Source organism: Pistacia vera, unplaced genomic scaffold (assembly GCF_008641045.1).
Source record: "Pistacia vera cultivar Batoury unplaced genomic scaffold, PisVer_v2 Contig923, whole genome shotgun sequence".
NCBI classification, from domain to species: Eukaryota; Viridiplantae; Streptophyta; class Magnoliopsida; order Sapindales; family Anacardiaceae; genus Pistacia; species Pistacia vera.
The window spans coordinates 111,002-133,837 of NW_022196805.1; the positions used below are offsets into that span (position 1 = coordinate 111,002).

Below are 22,836 nucleotides of genomic sequence, written 5' to 3' on the forward strand. Positions count from 1 at the left end.
TATCAAGTCCTTTGATCTGTGCTAGTACTCTAATTGTCACTTGTTGTCTCTTATCTATGTGCTAACTCTAGTATGTTGTGTTCACTGAGACTCTCTCTATAACATGACCTTATCTCATCATGAGTTGTTTGTCCATTCTTGTCACCATTGTGAAAGAGCGACCTTCCTTGAAGTGTGAAAGTTATTTGGAGTAATTTTCTGATTTGTAAAGACCCCTATGTCTTGGAAACTCTACCATTAAGAGGACTGCCTTCTTGCAAGTATGAAAGCTACATTTTGGTTATGTAATTAAGAGTTATTTGCCCTTTGATCAAAATGAAAAGAAAAATCCTTATTTTATATGCTGAAAAGGAAAAAATGCAAAATATAGTAGGGCATGAGGGAAGGGGGAGTTTCTCTTGCAAAATATTAATTCACCAATGTGTCATTTAACCCCCTTAAGGACACTATCACAAACTTAGAGAAGCTTATGTGACTTTATTTCTCTTGTGTGCGATTGAGGAAGTGTTGTTTTAATTGCATTAAGTTGACAACTTCCTTATGAGAAATTGTGTCTTTTAAGATTGAAAATCTGATCTATGAAGATGTTTTGCACAGATTGACTGTCTTGATCTTAAAAAATTCATGTGAAGCATTTCATCATTTAAATTTTTTTTATGCTTTTAAAATTGTTCAATAAAGTCATGTCTTTTGAAAATTTCTAATGTTCTTTTAGGATGATGTGTGCTCACACGATTGACTGTGTACACTCACTTAGGATAAAGTTCTATTTTTGGTATAACTCTCTTTAGGGCTTCAGAATCACCGCTTGCCATAAATGTTTGCTCTAATCTTTTTCGCGTTAGTCTTCATTTTCTAAACCCTATTGTGTCGCCTGTTTTCTCTGTTCTTCACGATTTGCTCTCCAATCCTCTCTGAAATTTTATTTTTTATTTTTTATTTTATTTTGTTTTTCTCTCATGGATTCAAGAAAGAAAGCAATTGGAAACTCGAAGAGAAAAGCCATGGAGGAATCACTCAAAAAGGGTTTTCAAGACCTGAAGAAATCCAGCCACCTCAAGAAAACGCCAACGAAAGAGCAAACCCCACTGGAGTCTGATTCTGCCACTTTAAAGGAATCCTACAAGGAAGAAACCAGCGCCCATCCTCACCTATCTTTTCCCATGTTTCTAGTGATCACCAGGACTCCGTGTGCTCACCCGATGAGTCTGCCCTTACCTGACCTAAAAAGTCACCAGAAAGATCCCCTTCAGCGTCTCAGACAACATTCCCATTGCCACTCTCAAATCTCGCAAGGATGCTTCTACAAAAATTGGTCCATCAAAGCCCCTGACTCTGGCAGAGATGGCGGAAAAGAAAGGGAAGGCAATCATGGAAGAGGCTTCAACTGGTAAAATCTCTCCTTTTATTTTGCCTATTGCCGAGGTTAGGTTTAAGAGCCACATAGTCAAAAAGACAATTATGAGTGAGGCAAATGTTAGGTTAGATGATTTTGATGAGTTTCATGCCATGAGAAAGAAACGAAAATGGCTTAATATTGTCTCCGGTCTGACTGCACCCATTCAAACTCTTGTTCAAGAGTTTTACGCCAATTTTGGCCTTGATGATGCTGAACCGAACTCTAACGTGCATAATGACAAAGTTTATGTTAAAGGTCATTGAGTTCTTTTCAATGAAGAGGTTGTTAGGGATGCATTAGTTCTGAAAAGGTTAAGAAAAATTTTGATTTGACCGGTTTGGAATTAGACCAAATTGTTAATGTTATAATTGGTGGTTTAATTGCTATATGGCCAAGAAGTGGAGTTTTTCAGCCTAGTGCACTCACACCCTTTTACCGCCTGTTGTTTAAGATCTCACTTACAAATTGGTCTCCCTTAATGCACAATTCCACTATTAGACTAGAAAGAGCACAACTTCTATATGGGATTGCACAAGGGAAGAAAATAAACTTAGATGTATTAATTTTCACAAGTGTTAGGGTGGTTGCACAATCCACACATTCTCTCCAAATTTTACCCTTTCCTTCCCTCATTTACAAGATCATCTCTACCTAAAAGTGAAAATTTTATGAAGTGGAGCCCTTGTTGAAAATAAAGACTATCACCAAGAAGTCTTTTCGACAACCATCAGGGAACATTCCTTCCACCTCCTCAGGTGAACACACAAGGACTAACACTTGGTAGTCCAAGCTTTTTGTTGCTATGCAGGACTTTGAGATTCCATGGAGAATGTTCTCCAATATGTGAAAGAGATTCATCTATCCTTTAATGCTCGGATGGACAAAATGGAGTCTGATATGAAGAAGAAGAAGAATAAACCTGCTTCGCCAGTTCAAACTAAACCTGTTGCTGCTCAAAAAGAGGTTTCTCCTGCTGTTCTTACTGTCCATGTTACCCTTGCTGAGACTTTTGTTCCTACAGTTTCTGCTGAAGATCCTGCTGCTGTAATTCAAGAAAAAGAAGCTGCTCAGGAAGATGAAGATCAACCTAAAGATGCAGCTGGTCATGAACAGGTACATCACTCTGAAGAAGAGGATGCCTCCCGTGTGTGCACTAAAGATGTTCCTCCTCCTCCTGTCAAAGAAAACCTCTTATGTCCAAGATGAATCTTGTCATGAAGTTGTTGAAACCGCATCTGATTCTGCCCTAAATGTTAAAGTGGAGGATACTCATATCACCATCACTACTCCTCCTAAGAGAAGAGTCAAGAGGAAAGCTAATCATACATCGGTGCCCTCTTGAAAGTCTTCAAGACTTATGAACAAAGAGAGGGAGTAGGCATTATGGGGGAGTGAATTTTACATTTTTTTTTTCTGTTTTGTTTATTGCTAAACAGTGAACTGTTTTGCTATTATCTCTCCATGAGGGAGTTAGTTTTTTTTTTCTCTGCTGTTTTTGTTTTGTTTCTGTAGAACCTTTTAGTTATTTTACCTTGATGTTTCATTGGCTAACCTTGTGTTCACACTTGTGTTGCTTTTGGTTCTTTTTGTTTGTGTGTTTGTTTCTTGCAAATCTGCAGGTTTGATTGGTTGATTGCAATAGATTTGCACTTGATCTCTTTTATTATATTGTTTGTTCATAAGTTTGACAAAGGGGGACAATGTGGAATATTCATATTTTTCAAACTTATGAGTTATGTGTGCACAACAGTTTGTGCTTACACCCTCGCTTCAAATATTTACAACCCAACACGAGTTGCATGTCTGATAAAGTAAAAAAGATATTGTTTATCTTTGTCTCTAACTTTTGGTGGACTTTTTACATGTGTCATATTATCCTTGAGTGGTCCTAGGGAATAAAGTTATCTTTCCTGATTTGTTTTGTGGTCCAAACCAAAAGAAGGAATACTTCCTCATTTGGACCAACATGGGTCAGCCCCTTGTTGGCTGACGTGGCACATATGTGTTGAGCAAGAAACCCTACACTATATACCATCTCATCCTGCATCTTTGAATCTAACTTTTTGATCTTTTATATCATTGTACTTTGAAATTTCTTAGGGTATTATTTCTGTTAAGGTTCAAAGGTTCATTTCCATTTTGTGCCAAAACCTCACCATATCATTCATTGACTTGATGGCTCTTGGAACGTGATTCCTTTGCTGGTGCTGGTGCGTGGCATCAGTGCTTGAAGGTTGGTGGTTCACAAGCTGTTCTCGGGTGTGTTCCAGGCGTGAAAAAGGTCCAAGGAGTTGCTATACGTTAAATATTCAGAGTATGGTTCTAAGTGTAAAGTTGAATAGGGAGTTCTTTTTACTGTTTCTTAGATTAACTTTGAACTATATCTTGTAATGTGTTTTCAACTTAGTGGATTACTTCGATTTGGACAAGGTCCCATGGATGTAGACTAAAAGTGGATTTTAGTCGAACCATGTATATAGCTGTGTTCTTTATTTTTCCGCAATTGTGTTTGATATGGTTAAATTGGAAATGTCTTAATCAAATTGGTAATACTTCCGCTGCACTTAAAATGGGTAATCATACCCTAAAGTGAGTTAACCAACAACTTACTCTCCCAACATTAACTAAATTTAACATTATAAATTAGTTAAGTTGTTATTGTTAGAGTTCATGGAGACAAGTTGGTCGAGAAAGCCAAAAGCCTATCTGTTGTGAAAACAAAACGACATGTTAAAAGACATATAAATTGTTTTGATGGCATCGCATGGCATGGCATGAATGAAATAATTGTATGTAAAGAATATTTTATCTTTTTCGGGAAAAGATAGACTTTGGAAAATTTTAATTTAAAAAAAAAAAAAAAATATTCCCTCTAGACTTTTCTATAGCGACTAAGACCTAGATTAAAGATTCTCTCAATTGAACTTTTATCTAATCAGAGAACTGCTTCAACATTACATATATATTAGGTAACTCAATAAGGGATTAGGATCCTCTCCTGATATGAGTTCATATAAACTTTTAAATATCTCATAACACATATTCATTTTTATTTATTTATGATTTATATTTACTTGTCTAGTATATTCTTATTTTATAATTACCAATCATAAGTCTTTGAAAGCTTAGATCATGAGAGAATCTTGATCCCTCAATAAGCTCTCTAAAGCCTCAACTTAAATTTAGACCTTAGATATAATTTCAGAATTTTTCGTTTCTCAAGCCCTTTACGATTACAATGAATTTGTATGTTACTTTTTATGTGCATTTATGCCCTAACAGTTTAATCCTAAACATTTTGACCCAAAAGTAAGAAAATATTTGATTTAAAATTTTCATCTAATAAAAGACTCGCTAGATAATTAAAATATGAATAAATAAAATAATAAATCCTGGTTATACATAATGTTTTTAACCCTGGTTCGCCCCTTGACCCGATCAACTGGCTGGTTCCCAGGTTAGCCAGTCCAATTGGTTGGGCTAGGCAGTCGGACTAGAGAAGTATATCCAGCAGGTTTGAAATCCAGCAAACACACCCTTGAGAAATTATCATTAGTCTCTACAAGATTGAAATACAACAGACACACCCCTGCGATTTTTACATCCTTTTTTTATTTTTTATCACTTCAAGGTAAGCTCTTTTTCTCTCTATTTACCTCTCGAAATCTCTATCTTTAAGAAATGAAGATAGTTGCTCCCTCCTCCACATCATCGTCTCTTCCTATTTGTGCACTCGAAGAAAGACCGATGCGCCTCCTCCCACCTCCCAAGCCTTTCCCCACTACCACCAAACCATCATCTTCCTCAAAATAGTCGACTACCATATGCCTTTGTGTTTCGTACAATCGCCCCCCTTTCAGGTCGGATTCCGACCGATCTCATCACCCAAAATTCTACCTATCGCCACCCCCAGCATCATCGGTCTCTTCTCTACAAAACCCCTAATACCCCCTGTCGAGATCACTCCCCAATCACCATCGCTAACCATTTTAGGGTTTGCACGATTTGAAGGTTGTCTAGAGTTTTTTTTTGGAGTTGTTGGATGAAATTAACTACATATTTGGAGTGTGTGATTGTTGTGGATTGATTGTAACATTTTCCCGACCATTTTCTTACCATCGAAGACCAAATTCTTGTCGATCGAAGACTGCAGATGGAAGAATGAAGATTGCAGATCGAAGAATGAAGAGTGAAGAGTCGGTCTAATTTTTTTTACAAGTTTTCACTTTTAGTGACCCGGTTTTGGCTCCGAGTTGGTTGAACCGGTGGTTTGTTACTATTCTGTTGGTTCAACCGTGAGTCAATCCAAGATATAGCCAAATTTAATGAGCGTCTGGATTGGCGAAGGCCTCGATTCTCGATCCAATTGATCAAACCGATTGTGCCTTGTCGGACTGGGTTTTAAAACATTGGTTATATATCAAGAGCAACGATTATCAATTTGTTATAGAATCAATCTCATTATTAAAATAGAGGATTAATTGTAATGGTGGCTAAAATTATGACGCATGCATTCATCAGCTAGAGCATGGTTTCATGTTGATAGGACAATATATGCATGGCAAATTGCCAATAAACAAATGAAAATGGAGCCACCCCACTTGTGTCGGAGCACCATAGATAAACAAATTTATAGAACATATCTTTCTATCAATCCAACAAACAGAAAAAGTTTAAGCATGCAAAAGACCAATGTTTTCTGCTCTCTCTTTCTCTTTTTATCATCACAACCATAAAATTTGTTAATGAAATCAATTCCTAGTAATCGATCATCTTCTACGTCACTCTTAAATATATACCTTCTTTCTTCCCAACTTGCACAGGTCTCTCTCTTATTCCTCAGCATGATCTTTACACCTTCCATTTCTTTTTATCCGTTTTGGCTTTCTCTAGTAATCCCTTTCTGCTCTCAAACGAGAAGAAGTAATTAAACACTCTCCTTGACACAATACACCATTCAATTTCCCAGCTGTATTTTCATAAATACTAAAAGCTTTTGTGTGTTTGATCATATTTTAACTCCATGTCCATGTGGCCTAGATTAGTTGGGAATAAAATTCTCAGAAAGAGATTTGGAAGCAACAACTTTGTTGCGGATTTACCCATCTATACAGAAACCTTGCTAGAAATGCCGAGCTTGGATCACCAACCCTCTTTGAGCGAGACTATCTTCAATCATCATAAGGAAACACAAAACTTCAAGTAAGAAACAATTAAAGTTTGCTTAATTTTGTTAGAGTAATTTCTTGAATAGTATTCGTCTTAATTTGTTTTATTATTTTTCTATATTGTGAAGAGTTTTTGTTAGTACATGGAACGTTGGTGGGGTTGCACCGCATGAAGATTTGGATATGGAGGATTGGCTTGATACTCGAAACAACTCCTGTGACATTTATGTTATGGGGTAATTAAAACACAATTTTAACAATGAAAAATTATTACAAAAATAAAAGCTAACAACATGCTTATTGTTATTTATTCTTTACAGGTTTCAGGAACTTGTGCCTCTACGAGCATTGACTGTTCTAGGACCTGAGAATAATAAGATTTTTAAGAAATGGAATTCCTTGATTAGAAAAGCTCTAAACAAGAAATCACATTCCCGGGACAAAATCGAAAATGACAAACTTGAAGAAGTGCAAAGTCTGTCACCGATCCACGAAGGAAAATCAAATGAAAACAACATTCCTCGTGAGGAATTCCGGTGTATAATGAGCAAGCAGATGGTCGGAATATGTATATCAGTCTGGATTCGAAGCGATCTTCGTCCATACGTCCGCCATCCAAGCGTCTCTTGTGTTGGCTGTGGCATCATGGGCTACCTAGGAAATAAGGTAAATCTTTTAAATTCATTGTCACCGAAAATTTGGTATGATTTTTGATTCTCTTATCATCTAAACTAACACAAACATTGAAAAATCTTGAGAGATGTTGTGAAACAAGACAATACCACTCAGAATTTAGGCTATAAGAAGCACACAAAATGGTAAGCAGAGACCCAAGAAGGCCAAATAAAATCTCGCCACTGAGAATTCTGACCAGTAATTTATGTTGATCTACAGTAACAAGATATATACATATCTGTTTTGTTTATTTCTCGGAATAAAATATATTACCTTTTGTTTAGCGGTGTCATTTCATTTTGAGAATGCAATAATATGGTCAAAATCTTTCCGATCTTATAGATTCTTCTTAATTTCATTGAAATATAACGCGGTTCCATGATGATATCAAAATTTTCATATTTATTTCATCTATAATTTTTGTTTGCAGGGTTCGGTGTCGGTTAGATTTCAGTTGCACGAAACAAGCTTCTGCTTTGTGTGCAGTCATTTAGCTTCAGGGGGAAGAGAAGGAGATGAGAAATACAGAAACTCCGATGTTGCTGAAATATTATCTCGAACAAGCTTCCCTAATGGAGGTCGTTCACTTAATCTGCCGCAAAATATTCTAGATCATGAGTATGTACTTTTCATTTAATTTGTCCATGATGAAACAATCTAAATCATTAATTCATAACCATGCAATTATTAATGTTAATTTGCCGCTATATTGTTTAAACTATGTCACAAAAGTTTGCTTAACAGCAAATCTTGAAAACAAAACATGAATATATAATTAACTAATTAAGACCTTCTAATTAATTAAGCTATTATTTCTTATATCAAACTTGGTAACTAGCCAAATATAACCAAATATATAAAAACGATTCTTTTTCATATTTGGCTAGTTGCTTTATTTTACATGGTGGGGCCTCACTTGGTAGATAAACCAACAAAATAGAATCATTTTCATGAATAGTAAATAGTTTTTTTTTTTTTTTTAATATAATAATTAAGTTGTTAAATCAGGCTGACTTCTTAATCAACACGTTAAAAATTAACTTTGAGCTCTAAACTACTTGTAAACCATCTTTTGTTATTATTATAAGTTTGTTTAAGCCTTTAACTGGTAGGAAATTTGTCTCCTGGTTATTCTAATAAGTTTTTTTTGAAGATAAAAGTAGCTTGGTGATATCAGCTAATTGCTTAATTGGTCATACATACAGTCAGGTAATTTTGCTTGGGGATTTAAATTATAGAATTTCCCTACCGGAAGAAACAACTCGATTATTGGTGGAAAGAAGAGAATGGAATCCACTGCTAGAAAATGATCAGGTAAACTAAATTAATTAATTATTCGAAGGACAAATTAATTAGCTTTACGTTTAATTGCCTTTTTTTTTTTTTCTGAATTTGGCTTTGAAATTGTGTTGTAATATTAATATAGCTAAGGATGGAGCTGATGAATGGACAAATACTCCAAAGTTGGAATGAAGGAGCAATCAAATTCGCTCCCACTTATAAATACTATCCAAATTCTGATGTATACTACGGATGTGTTCAAGGCAAAAAAGGCAAAAAATGGCGTGCACCTGCATGGTAATTTATCTTCTGAAAATTCAATTAATTATTTGAAAAGAATTGTCTTAAAGTGTCCCCTTAAAGTTAAGGGCACATGTTAAGAAAACTCTGGAAAGAATAAATTAAAATTATCATGAAATTACGTTGTTTTGTTTAATGTATACTTCAGGTGTGATCGAATAATTTGGAATGGAAGGGGATTAAAGCAACATCTATATGCTAGAGGAGAAACAAAATTGTCTGATCACCGACCGGTGAAGGCTGTATTTTCTGCAGAAGTTGAGATTTTACGAACGTTAAAAGGTATTCAAAGCTTCTTCATGTCGGAGAGATTCGACAGAATTACTACCCACTTTGAGATATCATTAAGCGAAGATAATTTTCTATGTCCAGGAAGAGCTTCAAGCTTTCAAATCAGAGGATGAAGATCATCATAATTAACCTTAATTAATTATTATATGCATATATATAAGACGGTGTTATCTATGTATAATTAATTAAATATGTGTAAAGAAAAGGTAAAAGGAAAATTTAAAGCTTCTTTCTTATATAGTAAGACTTAAATGAATTCAGTCATAGTCATCCTATCTCTTTCAGTTGATTATAAAATTAAGGTTTGGTTTGGTCTAACAATATGGTCGGAATTAATATAATTGTTAAGTTAATTAATTAAATAATTTTATGATCAAAATCCGGTTGTTGCATGCTAACCCCCACGCAGTCAATTAATTAATTAACAACTTTAATATAATCAAATTGCAATGATTAGTGCAGCCTGAGAATCAAACTGATTGGAGGATCTCAGCGATAAGATCTTGTGAAAATACAAAAAATATATATAGAATTTGAAGTATACATATTTTATATATGACACTAATGGAGTAGTTAAATTATAAGGATAAATTATAGCAACTCTTAGTTTTGCTCTAGTTGTGAAACTGTGAGCCCATCATCTTTATCTATTTTTATTTATTTTTTAGGTAGACAAGAAGTTCTTTCACTTTTATGCAACCAAGATATGATTTAATAACTACAAGTTGTTCATTGGTAAAGTAAGATCTATACCAACTCTTAGTTTTGCTTTTGAGGGACATATTTAATAATTTTTATTATTGGAGAAAGCAAGATCTATACCAACCCTTAGTTTTGCTATTGAGGAACATATTAATAATTTTTATTATTGGGAAACTGTTAAGGCCAAAAAATGTCCTTTGCCCAAATAGGCCCAAAGACGAAGACACCTTCAACAAAGCTTGGAGCCATGGCCCAATTCTGATTGGGCTAGCAATAGAGTTTGCATATTAGGTCCGCTCAACACACCTACCCTGTTGCTCACTGCTTGGGCCAAATTAGTAAAGACCCCAATTCGTTTAGGCCTTATCATCAGCTTGTATAGGCCCAGTGCTTTTGATTTAAGATCACCTATTGGACCTAGGGTTTACTTAGACCCCAAGGTTGCCTAAGGTTGCCTACTTCTTACTTCGGTACTATTCGAATTCTATCGAAGAGATCTATTACTATCCTAACTCTTTTAAGATCTGTATCTTATACCAACTAAGACTCCCTCTCCCACTAAGGTAAGGGAATCAGAAGCCTTCCTATTCACTAAACCTCAACCTCCAAAGGACTCACAGTCCTACTAGGACTCGAAGATCCTATAGTTGCTATTTAAACAGAGGCCAACCCTCTCACAGGTAGGAGACATTACACCTTCTAACCCCGTAATTCTCATTCTTGAGAACCTTGCATCACAACCGTAGTTGTAGTCTCCGAACAGACTTCTGGTAACATTCTCTTTCCCTAACCCTCACTAAATTAGTCTAATTCAGCCCTGTTGAATTGAGCGTCGGAGTGCCTACGGCAAAGACCACCTCGGTGTTTTCCTTTCGCTTCACGCTTGTTTTCTTGCGTATGCAGGTATAGCGGATTGCTGGTGGCCTCAACCTCACGGGATCAAACCCTATTTCTGTAGCGGTAGATTTTTTACATCTACAGTTTGGCACCCACCATGGGGCCTCTGGCAATCATTCGTCTTTCAAACCTTGCTTCGCAAGGAAACTCTCTATGGCTGAAAATTCAGATAACACCAATCCTGGTCTCGAGGCCAAACTAGAAGCTTTGACTGCCCTTATGCAACAGTACTCAGACAAGGTGGCAGTACTAGAAGGTGAGAATGCCGCCATCCGGACCAAAAACGCCTTTATCCTGGCTAAGAACCAGTCTCTACAAGAAAAGGTGAGTAAATTTTATGACCTTGAGCTTCAGCCTTGTTAGGTACAATCCAATCGTTTTCGTGCATTGGTTCCATCCTTGCAGCCTCTCCAGACTCTAGACATAGACTGACCGCCTCAGATACTAGATCGCGTCAACTCTATTCAATGCTAATGGATGATTCAGCCCAAAATCCAATTGAGCGAGGACTGCCAATAGAGCCACTTTCGGTCGACCCACTCCAGGCACGAGATCAAGACATCCAAATAATAGAAAGCCTACCGCGATAAGAGCCACCCATCCTTGCCATCCCGCCTCATCTCCAATCAATCATTCCTACCTAAAGCCCACTTGGCTCGACTCATCCCCGTGGGTTGAGCGGGCTCTCTCACCTTTAATCCACCCCGCTCAAGTCTATCCATCCCCACGGACCGAGTACTCCCAAATAACCCTTCTCACCCTCTCACCATCCATGCAGGCTGAAATACTCGATCAGTCATAGTAGGAACCACACAACCCGAGGGAATGAATGGAGATCCAAATTACCAAGTGACACATGATGAAACGATTTGCCAAACTACCCCATGTGACTTGACACAATGAAACATGTCGAGTATGAGTCATATGACGAACCAAGCCAACCAAGCCGAACTAGTGGCCTCCGCCTCGCCCATGGAGCAAATATTGGCCAAAAGATTAACTGACATAGAGGCAATGATGAGGCGTATACCTGGAGTGCCAATCCCAACCAAAAAGAGTCAACCTCACAGCTATGCCGATTCATCCTTTGTGCATGCAATTGCACTAGCCGAGATGCCACACAATTCACCATCCCCAGCATGAAGCCTTACGATGGCACAACCGACCCGAATGGCCACATAGCCTTATACAAGCAGTGGATGTTCGCTGCCTCAATACCCCGAACGTTGAGGGAAGCCTGCATGTGTAAAAGCTTTAGCTCTAGCCTTTCTGGACCAGCCCTTCAATGGTACACTAACCTTCCAAACAACTCAATCAACTCATTCGCCCAACTCACCCAACAATTCGCCAGCAGCAAGAAACTCGAGAAGCTGTCAGCTGACCTATACAAAGTCTACCAAAAGAGGAGGGAGCCGCTGAGAGAATACGTCAAGATTCAATAAAGAAAAAATCCATCCCATCATATAATCCAGAGACAGCGGTAGATGNTTTATGCAACCAAGATATGATTTAATAACTACAAGTTGTTCATTGGTAAAGTAAGATCTATACCAACTCTTAGTTTTGCTTTTGAGGGACATATTTAATAATTTTTATTATTGGAGAAAGCAAGATCTATACCAACCCTTAGTTTTGCTATTGAGGAACATATTAATAATTTTTATTATTGGGAAACTGTTAAGGCCAAAAAATGTCCTTTGCCCAAATAGGCCCAAAGACGAAGACACCTTCAACAAAGCTTGGAGCCATGGCCCAATTCTGATTGGGCTAGCAATAGAGTTTGCATATTAGGTCCGCTCAACACACCTACCCTGTTGCTCACTGCTTGGGCCAAATTAGTAAAGACCCCAATTCGTTTAGGCCTTATCATCAGCTTGTATAGGCCCAGTGCTTTTGATTTAAGATCACCTATTGGACCTAGGGTTTACTTAGACCCCAAGGTTGCCTAAGGTTGCCTACTTCTTACTTCGGTACTATTCGAATTCTATCGAAGAGATCTATTACTATCCTAACTCTTTTAAGATCTGTATCTTATACCAACTAAGACTCCCTCTCCCACTAAGGTAAGGGAATCAGAAGCCTTCCTATTCACTAAACCTCAACCTCCAAAGGACTCACAGTCCTACTAGGACTCGAAGATCCTATAGTTGCTATTTAAACAGAGGCCAACCCTCTCACAGGTAGGAGACATTACACCTTCTAACCCCGTAATTCTCATTCTTGAGAACCTTGCATCACAACCGTAGTTGTAGTCTCCGAACAGACTTCTGGTAACATTCTCTTTCCCTAACCCTCACTAAATTAGTCTAATTCAGCCCTGTTGAATTGAGCGTCGGAGTGCCTACGGCAAAGACCACCTCGGTGTTTTCCTTTCGCTTCACGCTTGTTTTCTTGCGTATGCAGGTATAGCGGATTGCTGGTGGCCTCAACCTCACGGGATCAAACCCTATTTCTGTAGCGGTAGATTTTTTACATCTACAGTTTGGCACCCACCATGGGGCCTCTGGCAATCATTCGTCTTTCAAACCTTGCTTCGCAAGGAAACTCTCTATGGCTGAAAATTCAGATAACACCAATCCTGGTCTCGAGGCCAAACTAGAAGCTTTGACTGCCCTTATGCAACAGTACTCAGACAAGGTGGCAGTACTAGAAGGTGAGAATGCCGCCATCCGGACCAAAAACGCCTTTATCCTGGCTAAGAACCAGTCTCTACAAGAAAAGGTGAGTAAATTTTATGACCTTGAGCTTCAGCCTTGTTAGGTACAATCCAATCGTTTTCGTGCATTGGTTCCATCCTTGCAGCCTCTCCAGACTCTAGACATAGACTGACCGCCTCAGATACTAGATCGCGTCAACTCTATTCAATGCTAATGGATGATTCAGCCCAAAATCCAATTGAGCGAGGACTGCCAATAGAGCCACTTTCGGTCGACCCACTCCAGGCACGAGATCAAGACATCCAAATAATAGAAAGCCTACCGCGATAAGAGCCACCCATCCTTGCCATCCCGCCTCATCTCCAATCAATCATTCCTACCTAAAGCCCACTTGGCTCGACTCATCCCCGTGGGTTGAGCGGGCTCTCTCACCTTTAATCCACCCCGCTCAAGTCTATCCATCCCCACGGACCGAGTACTCCCAAATAACCCTTCTCACCCTCTCACCATCCATGCAGGCTGAAATACTCGATCAGTCATAGTAGGAACCACACAACCCGAGGGAATGAATGGAGATCCAAATTACCAAGTGACACATGATGAAACGATTTGCCAAACTACCCCATGTGACTTGACACAATGAAACATGTCGAGTATGAGTCATATGACGAACCAAGCCAACCAAGCCGAACTAGTGGCCTCCGCCTCGCCCATGGAGCAAATATTGGCCAAAAGATTAACTGACATAGAGGCAATGATGAGGCGTATACCTGGAGTGCCAATCCCAACCAAAAAGAGTCAACCTCACAGCTATGCCGATTCATCCTTTGTGCATGCAATTGCACTAGCCGAGATGCCACACAATTCACCATCCCCAGCATGAAGCCTTACGATGGCACAACCGACCCGAATGGCCACATAGCCTTATACAAGCAGTGGATGTTCGCTGCCTCAATACCCCGAACGTTGAGGGAAGCCTGCATGTGTAAAAGCTTTAGCTCTAGCCTTTCTGGACCAGCCCTTCAATGGTACACTAACCTTCCAAACAACTCAATCAACTCATTCGCCCAACTCACCCAACAATTCGCCAGCAGCAAGAAACTCGAGAAGCTGTCAGCTGACCTATACAAAGTCTACCAAAAGAGGAGGGAGCCGCTGAGAGAATACGTCAAGATTCAATAAAGAAAAAATCCATCCCATCATATAATCCAGAGACAGCGGTAGATGCTTTTAGAAAAAGGGCTCCTCCCAGATGAAGAACTATACAAAGACTTGACAAAACTTGGCTGTACCATAATGGAAGACGCCCTAGCTAGAGTAGTGATCCAGATCATATGGGAAGAAGACGAGGCGAACCAAATGAGGCATATTAGATATGATGAACGTCACTAAAGGTGGAGTGAAAGAAGGCTAGAGTCCAGATCGTTTAAGCGCAGTTATCAACCTCTTCCCCATAATCCAAGCTGAATCAAAAAATCGTATGATCGCCAACCGACCAAAGCTACAGATAGGCCATCCGGATCAAAACAATTCAAGATTCCAAAGTACAACCTCAACATTGAGCCAGCTCAGGTCGTGGCAATCATGAGAGGGATGGGACCTATCGTAAAGTGGCCAGCCAAGCTCAATCCTGATGCAAAGAGGGACACGACCAAGTGGTGCGAATTTCACAATGATCATGGTCATAACACCGTCAATTGTATCACCCTAAGATTGGAAGTTGTAGCACTATTGAAGAGAAGACATCTTTTAGACCTGTTGACAAATAAAGGGAAGAATACAGTTGGCCAGAGAAGCTCGAAAGAAACATCTCCCCCTCCACGGGAAACGACACCAAAAGGTTTCTGCTCCATTATCTCTGGAGGATCGAAAATCAGTGGGGTGAGCTATTCCTCCACTAAGTGCTACACTCGAGCCAGCCATTACCTAGAAGTCTGGTCCATCTATCCATCCCCTCAAGTGCATACCAACTAGATCATTCAGTTTGAAGATGATGATCCAATAACCTTAGCTGCCCCTCATCACGATGATCTGGTCATCTCCCTCCAGATCGCCAACATCCTAGTCAAGAGAGTATTCGTAGACGGGGGATCCTCGATAAACATCCTATTCCTTGAAGCAGTGAAAGCCATGGGATTGGATGAATCAAACATCAACAGACGACCAACCATCCTTGTTGGGTTCAGTTGTGAGCAGAAGTACACCATCGGTGAAATCGCCTTGCTTGATTGCCCCTCATCGTACAACGTCATCTTGGGTCGACCTTGGATCCATGACATGCAAGCTGTCACACCCACCTTCCACCAAACTATCAGGTTTCCAACAAAATTGGGAGTAAGAGAAATCAAAGGCAATCTTAAGGCCTCTAAAGACTGCTACAAGAACGCCTTCAAAGGCAAACGTCATGCTTCATAGCAACTATAGCCCCATCTAACCCTTTCGACCGAGTTAGATCAACCATCCATCAAAGAGTTGGATAAAGTGCAGATACATTTGGACCACCCCAACCGAAAGACCCAAATAGGCTCTTGCTTCAAGCCCGAGATAAGAGAAAAACTTATAAACTTCCTCAAACAAAATCAGGATTGCTTCGCTTGGCCCCACGCGGACATGACAGGTGTCAGCCCCTAGGCAATCGTCTACCACCTTCACGTAGATCCGGATCACCCTCCAATGAAGCAGAGGCGAAAGAAGTTCGCTCCAAAATGCAACCGGGTCATCAATGAAGAAATTGACAAGCTGTTGAGTAACAGACTGATCAAAGAAGTCCATTATCTTGATTGGCTAGCAAACGTGGTGGTCGTGAAGAAAAAGAATGGAAAATGGAGGGTCTGTATAGACTTCACATATTTGAAAAAGGCATGTCCCAAGGACTCCTTTCCACTCCTACATATTGACATGATGGTCAATGCGACAGTAGGTCACGAACTCCTAAGTTTTATGGATACATTCTCAGGGTACAACTAGATTTTGATGCACCCGAATGACTAGGAAAAGACAACCTTCATCATAAAGAAGGGAACCTATTGCTACAAAGTAATGCCTTTTGGTCTTAAGAATGTCAGGGCCATCTACTAGCGGCTGGTCAATAGAATGTTTACCAAACACCTTGGAGACACCATGGAAGTATACATTGACGACATGCTCGTCAAGTCCTTTATGGCTGAGCAGCACCTCGACCACCCCAGTCAAGCATTTGCCGTCCTAAGAAAGTACAATATGAAGCTAAACCTAGCCAAGTGTTCGTTTGGGGTCTCGTTAGGAAAATTCTTGCGATACATGGTGACTCAGCGTGTGATAGAAGCCAACCCTGACCAAATCAAAGCGATCTTCAACATACCATCACCAACTTGCATCAAGGATGTCTAGTGCCTTGCAGGGCGAGTAGTTTCCTTTAGCTGTTTCATCTCCAGATCCACTGACAAGTGCCACCTCTTCTTCGCCACACTTGAGAAATCTAAGAAGTTTGAGTGGATCCGAACCTACGAGGAGGCCTTGCAGTAGCTAAAGAGGTACCTAACCTCTCCCCCACTTCTTTCCAAGCCCATGGTTGCGGAAAAGCTCTATAGCTATCGGGCGGTCTTGAAGACAACCATCTCAGCAGTGTTAGTCTGGGAAGACAAAGTGAAGTAGCTACCAGTTTACTATGTAAGTAAATCACTCCTTGATACCGAGACACGATACAGTCAACTGGAGAAATTGGCACTCGCCCTTGTCCATGCATCCAAAAAGCTCAGACCATATTTTCAATGTCACTCCATAGTCATCCTCACCTCCTTCCCACTTAAGAAGATACTTCATAAGCCAGAGTTATTAGGCTGGTTCACCCAATGGACAGTAGAACTTAGTGAGTTTGATATATCCTTCCAACCATGCACCGCCATCAAATCCCAAGTGTTGGTAGACTTCATTGTTGATTTTACCCTTAACACTACCGTCTACGCGAAAAAAGAGTTATTGTGCATGAATAGCGGGTCGTCTTCAAAATGGACTCTCTTAGTGGATAGCTCAAGCAATGTGAATGGAAGCAGGCTTGGCATTGTACTTATTACACCAGAAGGGGATATCATCCAATGGGCTCTATGGTGTGGGTTCAAGTGCATAAACAACAAAGCCGAATATGAAACCTTTATCACCAGACTCTCTCTAGCCAAGGACATTTGAGTAAGAAAGCTGGAGGTAAAATTTGATTCTCAACTTGTAGTCAACCAGCTGCAAGACACTTATCAAGCTCGAGACTTGAAGATGACAACTTACTTGAACTTGGTCAAAGAAATACAGTTTGTCTTCAATGAATTCTCTATCACCTAAGTCCCAAGAGCAGAGAACACCCATGCTGATGCTCTTGCCAACCTCAACTCAGCCTTCAAAGGCTCCTCCCAGTCATCAATCCCATTACTATTCCTCCAATGGCTAGCCAACTGGAATGAACATCCACAAGCAAGTTACCCAACCCGAAAGAGCCTAAAAAAGTAATGGATGTCGAACCAGCTGACTCTTGGATGACCCCCATAATCAGATACTTGGAACATGATGAACTTCTAGCCGACAAGAACAAAGCCTACCGCCTGAGAGCAAAAGTTGCAAGATTCACCATATACGAGGGTCAACTCCTCTGGAAGTCATTCTTTGGCCCCTACCTCAAATGCATAAGCCTAGAGGAAGCCAAGTATGTTCTCGCCGAACTCCATGAAGGCGAATGCAGGAACCATGTTGGAGGATGCAACCTTGCTCACCGGGTGATCACTACTGGTTACTATTGGCCAACTATACGCACTGACTCAACATCCTATGTGAAGAAATGTGATAACTGTCAAAGATTTGCCCACGTCTCACACCTCCCACCTAAACGACTCAAGTCCACCCTCACACCTTGGCCATTCATAAAGTGGGGGATATACATAGTTGGAAAACTCTCGACCGCACCCGGGCAATGAGTCTTCATGTTGGTAGTCACAAACTATTTTACTAAGTGGATCAAAGCCGAAACACTCGCCCAAGTCAGAGATAGAGAGGTAAAAGCTTTCATCTAGAAACATGTCATCTGCAGATTTAGAATACCGAGGAAAATAGTCACTGACAATGGATCCTAATTCATCAGCTCAGGCTTCAGAGATTTCTGTGACATGTGGGGGATCAAGCTCAGCTTCTCTACCCATCGCAACCCCCAATTGAACGGCCAGGCAGAATCATCAAATAAAATAAGCACGCAAACCTTAAAGAAGCACCTCCAGAAAGTTAAGGGCACATGGGCAGACGAACTACCAAGGATCTTTTGGTCTTATAGAACAACAACCCGTTCGTCCACTGGCGAAACCTCTTTCTCCCTTACATATGGATCCGAGGCAGTCATTTCAGCTGAAGTATTAGTCCCCTCGACCAGACTCCAATTGTCAGACAAAGAAGCCAATAGCCAGAACCTTTGTCACAACTTAGACACAGTCGATGAACTATGCGAACGAGCAAACATCCGCAATGCCATCTACCAGCAGTAAGCTGCTCGACACTATAACCGTAATGTTAGAGTAAGAACTTTCAAAGAAGGTGATTGGGTCCTCCGCAAAGTCTTTTAAAACACTAAGGAGATCAACTCTAGCAAGCTCGACCCCACCTGGGCAGGACCCTACAAGATCGCCAAGGAAGTAGGAAAGGGTGCTTACATACTTCAAACCCCCGAGGGCAAGGACATCAACAATAGTTGGAATGCAATCCACCTCAAACGCTACTATTTTTAGTCAGATTTGTCTCAACATCAATTCTTTATTCTTATTTCTATTTTTGAAAAGGATGAATGGACCTGTCTACCTCCCTCACTTTCAGTTGGCCTCGTGGCCTGAATTCAATAAAAGAACTATTCGGCATATACCTTCAGTTGACCCAAACTGACTTAACAATTCACGCAAACTCACACCTTCAATTGGCTCAAACCGATTCATCGACTTAGACCTTCAATTGGCCTAGACCGACTTAACAATTCATGCAAATTTACACCTTCGGTTGGCCCAGCCCAACCAAAAATAACTTAATGGCTTACATCTCCAATCGGCCCATATTGACATGGTCCAATAAAATCAACTTCGAGCGACACTATCAACTCAGCCACTTGGCTTTGTCCACATCACAAACAAAATTAGTCGGCTCAAACTGGTTGCATCAGTTTACACACTCGAACTGAACCACGTTGACTCGACTACAACATTCCGCCTAGACGAGATACATCTACGAGGCGATTACCTAGGAAATAGGGATTAATCCCCACACATCTACAAATAATCAATCCATCCATCCATCCACGAAGAAAGTAGGCAAAATGGAAACACAAGTAGAAACATAAAAGCCCAAAACGGCTAAGTATTAGGTACAAAAAGACACATACACCATGAAAAGGAAACGCAAGCCCCAAAAATACATGGGAAAAAATAAACATAAGCCTAAGAGGCATTATGCCCCACATCATCAGTACAAGTTGTCTCACCCCAACAGTCATCCCCGCAGCCTGGTCACCAACATCCTCTATAACCGACCGTCCTGTCTGACTAGCGAGGTCGAATACCTGGTCATCGACCCGCTCCTCTGTATAATCTATGCAACAAGTAACCTCATTTTCCTCCATCTCCCGCAAGAGCTGGATGTCTTCATCTGGGTTCCAGTGGGCAGTGTTCTCGACCTTGTACTCCAAACTCCATCTCTCCTCTAGCCCTGATGATGGAGTCGTGAGCAATACTGAGGCATTGCTCCCTTAGCGACTCAACCTCCGTGTTCTTCTTGGCTAGCTCCTTCTTCAATCACTCCAGCTCGGCCTCGACCTCCCTCAGTCGCTGTTGGCTTTCTCACTCAGCTTTCTGGACTGCCGTCTCTCTGTGTCACAGATTGGCGTTGGATTTAGAAACGTCCTGTATTTTCTTCTGTGACACGTTGGATTTCCTAAGGTGTAGGCTACTTGTGAAAGCTTGCATGATAAAACCACTCGATCAATGTTTAGTCACTACAAGTATAGTAAGATAAAAATATGGCTCATACCTGGAAAGCATGGGAAACCCCCCAGTCAGCAACCGCAATCACGCCCATCTGATTCAGTCGGCTCTCATCTATTAGGAACAAAACGAATCGACTAACTTGCTCATGGAAGCGGCATCCGAATAGGTTGACGTAGAGGTTGAGATACTAAAAGTAAGCATCTCAGTCTCCTCATCCAAGACCACCATTTTGGATGACCTAGCCTTAGGCTCAGGTGGTTGTCCAGGTGGAGTCACAACTACATACTCCACCTTCCTCTCCTCTTTAGTCAAAGAGTCCCTTTTTCGCTTCTCACGACGTCTCGCGATGGACTCACTCTTACTCGGGATGGTTAACTTCTTCATAAGCCTCTTTGTAATCGTAAATTTCTCAACAATTAGTGGGTTCAGCCTCGACTTACCAGACAAAATATGACTACAGTAGTGAATGAGCAACACACTCCAACTCTACTTCAGTGAAGGGAAGGGGGTACCTTGCTGAAACGCACCAACTCCAGCCCACAGGTGACTCGTCCTCAAATTCACCTCCTCCAACACTACTCGCCAATCACTTTGCACCTTAAGAACGGCAAGAACCTTTCTAGTTTGCATGTCCAAGCCTTCCCCACTTTGCCCGGCACGATTGAAATTAGGACCTCCCAGACAAGACGGGGAATAGGAAGCCTTAGCTCATCATGGAACCACTTCTCATAGGCACTCACCCAACCTTTTGCCTCCTAGTCAACCCTCTCGTATGATTTGGGTACCCTAATCCCGACGGACTCTAGAATATGGTACATTGTCCTAATTCACCACACATCACTCTTCTTCAGCAAGGGTGGATAATATTTACTCAATATCCTACTATCAGGCCGACTCGACTCATCCTTAGAGCCACTACTAATGGAGAACAAACTTCCAAAACCATATGCGTCATCGGAGTCTTCCCCACTCGTCCCTTGCCCGTCTGAATCATCGTCACTTGGAGCAGCACCGCTCGACCTAGGAGCAGCCACATTCACCCCCTTCGGTATGTCGACTGGAACATCTCCACCCTCTGGCACCATTACCATCATCGGGGCCTCCTCGTATTCATTCCCAACCTCCATCTCCACCCCACTCGAATCACCCGACTCTGACTGCAACATTCAACTCCTTACCTACTCGACACGAGCGACTGATTGGTTTTTCAATAATGAATCTTGTCTTCAGTTCCAAAAGCTCCACTCACCCAAAGCGACCGACTGACAGGCTCTAAAACCAAGCTTACTCTTTGCCTCTAAGAAATTTTCAGCTCAGTCAGGACGACCGAGTACCTACTACCTTGGGACCCCACGTTCAGATCCCTCTCCATTCAACCTGGGAGACTGGGCGACCTACGTGACTAAGCCTTTACAAAAGACCAAACTTCTACACTCAAACCACCTCACTCGACCTAGTCAAGCAGACTGAACAAGCTGAATGGGAAGCCTACGTAAATCGATTCCATCTTCTAACCTCCCTAAACCCAAAAAACCCAGAATCTTCAAACGTAGACCACACCAAATCAATCCTAAACACACAAAATCTCCTAAACACCAAACAAAAGAATCAAAATCTCTAGCAAGCCTACCCCGTTCAAGCCAAACAAATGCAACACCTCATCTTTTTCAAACTCCCCAAAAAAATCTAATCCCTTCAAAAATACCGCAAACACAAAGAAAGGATGAAAGGAAACAAAAAACAACACAAGGAAGCAAGTATTTATTGTGGAAATGGCCAAAGTTCCCGAAATCTTTTCACTGTTGTGGAGAAAAACTGAAACAGGGAGAAAACGCAAAGATAGAAGAGGAAAATGGAGAATGAAATGAAATGAACAGTCGCCTTAACACTTTTATTGACAAAAGCTGTCAAAATTTACGCATGGAAACCTCCTATTGGTCATCGAATAGTGTGATTCCATCTTCCCGCCCAAACTCAGAAGAGAGATCTCAGTCTTACATGTGTCAAGAGATGAATTATTCAGCTTCATGTTACCTATTCAGGGTTCGCAGCCGCCACGTCATGCATACACCCATGGAGATGCTATCAACTCGCTTGGTTTGCCCGATCGAGTGGAGTTATCATTGGACATACTGACTATTTAACCTTAGCTCTCCGACCTTATGACAAACGCCACCAAATCTAAACACAACCTCCACCCTCTCAGTCAGCCCGACCGAGTGAACTGGCCACTTGCTTAGGAGTGCGCATACACCTACTCATTCGGATTCAACCAATCAATGGAAGGCACCACCACCAGAATGAACCTAACGTATTCCATTCGATGCAATACACCGAGTGCTGACACCTTTATGGGATAGTTCGTACATCATCTCACTCGGTTCGATACACCTAGTGAGGACACCTTTATGGGATGGTTCGCACATCCTCTCACTCAATTTGATACACCGAGTGAGGACACCTTCATGGGACGTTTCGCATATCCTTTC

General features: G+C 40.9%; 1 protein-coding gene across 1 annotated transcript; it reads left to right on the forward strand.

The window, feature by feature from the left end:
• Window positions 1–6,313: 6,313 nt before the first annotated feature.
• On the forward strand, window positions 6,314–9,227 carry LOC116120085 (type IV inositol polyphosphate 5-phosphatase 9-like). Its single transcript, XM_031406022.1, has 7 exons — window positions 6,314–6,601; window positions 6,696–6,803; window positions 6,888–7,233; window positions 7,673–7,860; window positions 8,448–8,556; window positions 8,669–8,820; window positions 8,972–9,227. Exons 1-7 carry the CDS (start codon window positions 6,423–6,425, stop codon window positions 9,225–9,227), a joined length of 1,338 nt encoding a protein of 445 aa, XP_031261882.1. The 5' UTR covers window positions 6,314–6,422.
• The last annotated feature ends 13,609 nt before the right edge of the window (window positions 9,228–22,836 follow it).

Coding starts and splice junctions, on each gene's coding strand:
- LOC116120085 (XM_031406022.1), top strand. CDS start 6,423: ATGTCCATGTGGCCTAGATTAGTTGGGAATAAAATTCTCAGAAAGAGA. Junction 7,234..7,672: donor TGGGCTACCTAGGAAATAAG/GTAAATCTTTTA, acceptor TTTTGTTTGCAG/GGTTCGGTGTCGGTTAGATT. Junction 8,821..8,971: donor AAATGGCGTGCACCTGCATG/GTAATTTATCTT, acceptor TGTATACTTCAG/GTGTGATCGAATAATTTGGA.